Source organism: Panthera uncia, chromosome D1 (assembly GCF_023721935.1).
Source record: "Panthera uncia isolate 11264 chromosome D1, Puncia_PCG_1.0, whole genome shotgun sequence".
Lineage (NCBI taxonomy): Eukaryota > Metazoa > Chordata > Mammalia > Carnivora > Felidae > Panthera > Panthera uncia.
Window position 1 is genome coordinate 12,585,904 of NC_064808.1, and position 4,870 is coordinate 12,590,773.

The 4,870-nt window shown below is 42.3% G+C and overlaps 1 protein-coding gene across 1 annotated transcript; it reads left to right on the top strand.

Annotated features, from left to right (window-relative positions):
* Positions 1-1,564: 1,564 nt before the first annotated feature.
* On the top strand, positions 1,565-2,506 carry LOC125915836 (olfactory receptor 1009-like). Its single transcript, XM_049621876.1, has one exon. It carries the CDS (start codon positions 1,565-1,567, stop codon positions 2,504-2,506), a length of 942 nt encoding a protein of 313 aa, XP_049477833.1.
* Positions 2,507-4,870: the final 2,364 nt, after the last annotated feature.

A 4,870-nucleotide genomic window follows, 5' to 3' on the forward strand; every position in this document is an offset into this window, starting at 1 on the left:
AAGGGATTGTCCTAGAGTTTTGGGCAACTGTCAAATGGAAGAGTGAGATGTAGTACGAAGGACCCTGAAGAAGTTCCTAGACTCTTGAAGAGTCCTCAGCAAGAGGTGAGTGTGGGGTGGGCAGTCTGCCTGACAATCCTCCCTTTCTCTTTAATTCCCTGAAGCAAAGGATATAATGTAAGCTGCATTATTGGCCTCAGGGAGGCCTCACCAAAGTCGAATGATACATTTCAGATTGGAAAACCGGGGGAAAAGCGTCTAACGTAAGTTTGGTGTTGGGCTCCTATCATTCTGGGCTAAGAAAACTTTTCAAAAGAAAGTATAAGTAGTTTTCTGATCCCTGACGTACACCTTCCCCCTGTTCTAAGTGGATGCGAATTCTGAGAGAGAAAGACACAGCTTTAGTCGCATTGAACACACAAAGGCAACTCAGGTTCGAAGAGATCAGCTGACTTAACCCAGTGCACCCTTATGGGGGGTGACAAAGGAAATGTGGAGGGTATATGGGTAGGATGATTTAGGCTCTTTTCCAGATTTCTTCCCTGTGCATTTCCATGCAGGTGATACTCAAGCTCAATAGTCTACTATCCTACGGGCTTCCCATTAGTGGCCTTTGGTTGTAACCTCAACATCAGGAGTAGGCAGCCAAACAGGCATCATCCTGTACTCATAGTGGAATGAGTTTTGCATCTCTTTGAAAAGAGTAGAATTGTGGACACGCAATTTCTGCAGCGTGACGAAGGAAAGAGCACAGTCTGTTTGGGCACGCACGCGTGCAAAGCCCACCCCTGCCGGTCACTAGCATCGTGAACGTGGGTTGAGCTTCAATTTTCCTCTTATGTGAATTGACATAATCATAGTCAGCTTGCAGGCTTATTAAATGAAGTATGTAAGGCAAAAATACGAACACTTATTATACCCTTGTCAAGGTGCCCAATGAGACTCCCATAAGTAGTTTGCAAGCTCAATACTTTGCAAGCTTTCTCTCATGTTATCCTCACAGCAATTTACAAGGTAGGTGTTACTATTATTATTCCTGTTTCACAGATGAGGAAAAGCAACTTTCCCAGGGTCAGAGGGACCCTGCTTTTAGGCTTGGGTTCTGATTCCAAAGTGCGTATATCCCAAAAATGAGTGGCTGCTCACTTTCTCCACCTTGCCTCACTTTCACTCTCCTGCATCATTACCCCAGGTGTGCGCTCACCTGGGGAACTCAAGCAAAGTTCGCTGAAGTGAAAGTTCTTGGACATGTCTTCTGGAAGCTCTCTGCCATCAGTCATGGGATCTTGAGAAAGCTGCTTCTATTTTCCAGGTTTCTGGTTTCTCATCTCTGTATTGATGGATTTCTGCAGACTCTTAGAAGATGAAGGCTTCAGATCCGATCTTTTGCACTGGTCTATACTTCACTTTTGTTTCCTTGGCCACAACATGCAACTAAGTCATATCACCCGTGATGCTCTCCCAGCCACTGGTATATTTTTTCTGTGTCCCATTTTTGAAGATATGTTCAGCAAATCTGTTGTGACTCCTCTGCTCTTCTTCTAGGGGAAACGGGAACCAGTCAATGGCTGCTGACAACTACACAAGGGTCACAGAGTTCATTTTGGCAGGTTTGAGTGACAACCCCCAATTGCAGGCCTCCCTCTTCCTGCTCTTCCTGAGTTTCTACGTCATCAATCTAACCGGAAACTTGGGTATGATTATTCTGATTCGGATTGATTCCCACCTTCACACACCCATGTACTTTCTCCTCAGCCACTTGTCCTTTGTGGACATGTGCTTCTCCTCTGTTGTGAGCCCCAAGATGCTCACGGACATCTTTGCGAAGAGGAAGTCCATCTCCTTCTTGGGCTGTGCTTTGCAGCAGTGGTTTTTTGGGTTCTTTGTGGCAGCAGAGTGTTTTCTCTTGGCGTCCATGGCCTATGACCGCTATGTGGCCATCTGCAACCCATTATTGTATTCTGTTGCCATGTCCCAGAGACTCTGTATCCAGCTGGTGGTTGGTCCCTATGTCATCGGCTTCATGAACACCATGACCCATACAACAAATGCATTTCGTCTTCCTTTTTGTGGCCCCAATGTCATTAATCATTTCTTCTGTGATATGTCCCCCTTCCTTTCCCTTGTATGTGCTGACACAAGGCTTACTAAGTTGGTAGTTTTTGTCATGGCTGGAGCTGTTGGAGTCTTCAGCGGTCTGACTATCCTGATCTCCTACATTTACATCCTTGTCGCCATCATGAAGATCCACTCTGTGGATGGGAGGCGCAAAGCCTTTTCTACCTGCTCTTCTCACCTGACGGCCGTCTCCATCCTGTATGGTACTCTTTTCTTTATTTATGTACGACCTAGAGCAAGTCTGTCTCTGGATCTCAATAAAGTGGTGTCAGTGTTTTACACTGCAGTGATCCCCATGTTGAACCCATTTATCTACAGCTTGAGGAACAAGGAAGTCAAAGATGCCATCCACAGGACTGCTGCTAAGAGGAAGTTTTGTATGGCCTAAATTCTTATGTCGTCAGGAAATTGGGAGACAGTTCTAAAAAGACAGACTAGTTGTGTGGATTCCTAAGATTCCAGGCCATTTGTAAGTGTTGGGGGCTGGTTGGCATTCATTTACCCACTCATCTATCCACTTACTCATTCATTTACTCAGTCAATATGGATTGATTAAGCCCTGTATGTGATTTTTTTTCTCTGTAATATACCAATATTATAGTTCACATCTACAGCCCATTTAATTTTGCTTCTCTCAGACACCTCACAATCCAATTATTTTCAAAAACCCTTTATTATTTAATTTCAATTATTGTGTTTTGTTTTGTTTTTTTTATTCTGCTGATATATTTTCTCTCCCTACTGACTCCTTGATATGTGCAGTCCTTTGGGTTTTGCACTCCTACGTAGCTCCCATCAAAGGAATCTATTTAAAAAGGATGTAGAATTTTATGCTTAACCTCCTAATACACTAGTTTTTTTTGGAGTGACCTTGACACGAAGAACTACATATATCTCAGGGCCTAGAGATGGAATTGTGTTCAACTCTGACAGGTGGGTGGTTCACAGGGGCCATTTATAGTAACAGAGACTTCTGCTTCACTCTAATGCACTGAACACCAAAATAAGCTTCTGACAGAAGGTGCTAAGACTACATTTTTTTAGAACTCAATTTTCTGGAAGGTGTTGAGAGTATTATTACCTAAACTTCTGCAGGTTGGGATTTGATCGTGCATATGATGCTGCCAAGAATGTACAGAGAAATGCCATAGGTGAAGTTGGGCTCTCAGTCTAGATCTATCTGTTTCTCTTAAGGTCAGTAGGTTTGTAGCATCACAAGGGGGTTCATAGAGGCAGCTCAATTTGATGGTTATGGATTAAGGGCAAGATAAGTGCTGGGAATACGTCAGGTCTGAGCACTGTGATGTACCATCGCTGCATATGGAGAATGGGTACCCATGCCAGGGCCTTTATGTCCTCTCACAGACCCAACAAGGTGATTCAATTCTGTCTTATCTTTTCTTGACATAGCTTTATTTCTGGACTTTGAAATGAAGACACAAAACGCAGAGAGCTTCACTGAGGAAATGGATCAGCATTCCTAGATGGCCTTATAACCTCAGGGCTAAATCCTTGTAGAAATGTCCTCAGAATTTTAAGAAACTCCTACATCCAACTATTTGCCTAAAATGAATTTAGCGCAGTGAATTAAGAAGCTTTTAATGAGAGCCATGGTCTGTCTCCTGGTTATATAGATAGATAACTGTTCTAAACTTTTGCGTACTTTTCCACATACAAAGTGTGATGGGTTATTTTCTGGCGATTATTGTTTAATGTGCAATCTCTGAAAATAGACAATTGATCAGTGCGCTCCCACACAATCATATCACGTTTTATAGCCATGGGGCTTTAGAGATCATTTACCCTAGCCAGATTACTGGCTCAGAGAAAAATGTCTTTTATTATCTTATGTGATACAAAAGCCCAAAATATGACTTGCTATCAAATTTATTTATAGTAGATTTATTTAAAATTCAAGAACTTTGTTTTACAGCGAGTTTCCCAGATGGGATCAAATTTCTCCAAGAGTCTTCACTGGAGATAGTAGAGAAGCAACATGATATAATAACAACAACAACGATAAAAAAAAAAAGAGTTAGAATTGGAAAATGTCAGGCATTCACTTATCCAACAAATAATTATTGAATTTCTTCTGTGTGCTAGGCACTGAGCCTGGTGTTGCATACAATGGTGAAAAAAACAAACATCATTCCTGCATCTACACAGTGGATAGGATAGCAGATCTAAGATGGTCTTCTGTTTATTACCTTTTGTGACATCTCAGTCAAGTCCATAATGAGGTACACAGAGGTAATGATAATATCCACCTTATTGTAAATGATCAGGAGGATTAAATAATGCAGGTGGAATCACTTCATAAACTATGAGCATATTTTGTTGTCCCCCCCCCCAATAAAGCTATTTGGTGAAAACAGCAGAACTCTGGAACCAGCATGTTACTGGAAGTGTGCCAGACCCCCCAGTATTGGTTCCTTTGCAGGATCTTAGGATGTAGTACTGGGAGGGGACACAGAGGCAGATGGGACAGTTACCTCAATTCTAATCCTAGAGCCATCACTTGAGTTTTGTGATTTTTCTGGGATGTCTTTTAATTTCACCAAAGATCTAAGGATAATACTGCCTAACTTACTGAGGATTTGTAACAAGTGTCTTGAAGGAAGCTAAAGCTTATGGGGTATACGTAGGAGGCAACTTTCCTATTTTTTGTCATTGCCCCTTCACACTCTTGCTGTGTCATCTCAGACCTTCCTCCCGCTCATTAACATTGCAGGCAGCTCTAGTAGGTTTTCCT